Genomic DNA, 396 nt, shown 5'->3' with positions numbered 1-396 from the left:
ACACACACACACACACACACACACACACACACACACACACACACACGCGCACAGTTTTGTAATATTGACAGAACAGCCACCTCATACAGATAAAAGTGACTTTTGAGTAAAAACCTGAAGACCAGAGGGATATCCAGACATGATTTTAAATAGAGACAACGGCAAAGATGGAAAATCCTTGCAACATAACATAGGAAGCAAAGGTAATCTTGTATTATTTGAACTTCTTCATAATTATTTTAGAAAACCTACTGCATTATTATCTGTTCTTCACTTCAAGCTAACATCAAAGTGTTGTTTATTCAGGCTCTATATGCACAGTCAAAGTTGGGTCCAGAAGTCTTCCGCTGTATCTGTTGGTTATCGTGTGTTTAGGACTGCTAAACACTATTCTGA

General features: G+C 37.9%; 1 protein-coding gene across 2 annotated transcripts in view; it reads left to right on the top strand.

The window, feature by feature from the left end:
• LOC116670057 (CD209 antigen-like protein B) overlaps positions 1–396 on the top strand; it is a 2988-nt gene continuing 2592 nt past the window's right edge. For both annotated transcript variants that reach the window (XM_032500330.1, XM_032500331.1), the window contains exons 1-2: positions 1–203; positions 307–396. The exon at positions 307–396 is cut by the window's right edge. In XM_032500330.1, coding sequence (XP_032356221.1) covers positions 140–203; positions 307–396 — 154 coding nt within the window. In that variant the 5' untranslated portion in view covers positions 1–139. The remainder of the gene's footprint in view (positions 204–306) is intronic.

The sequence above is a fragment of the Etheostoma spectabile genome, chromosome 20 (assembly GCF_008692095.1).
Source record: "Etheostoma spectabile isolate EspeVRDwgs_2016 chromosome 20, UIUC_Espe_1.0, whole genome shotgun sequence".
Taxonomy (NCBI): Eukaryota; Metazoa; Chordata; class Actinopteri; order Perciformes; family Percidae; genus Etheostoma; species Etheostoma spectabile.
Note: the sequence above shows the minus strand (reverse complement) of the source record. Positions and strands in the feature narration are given on the sequence as shown.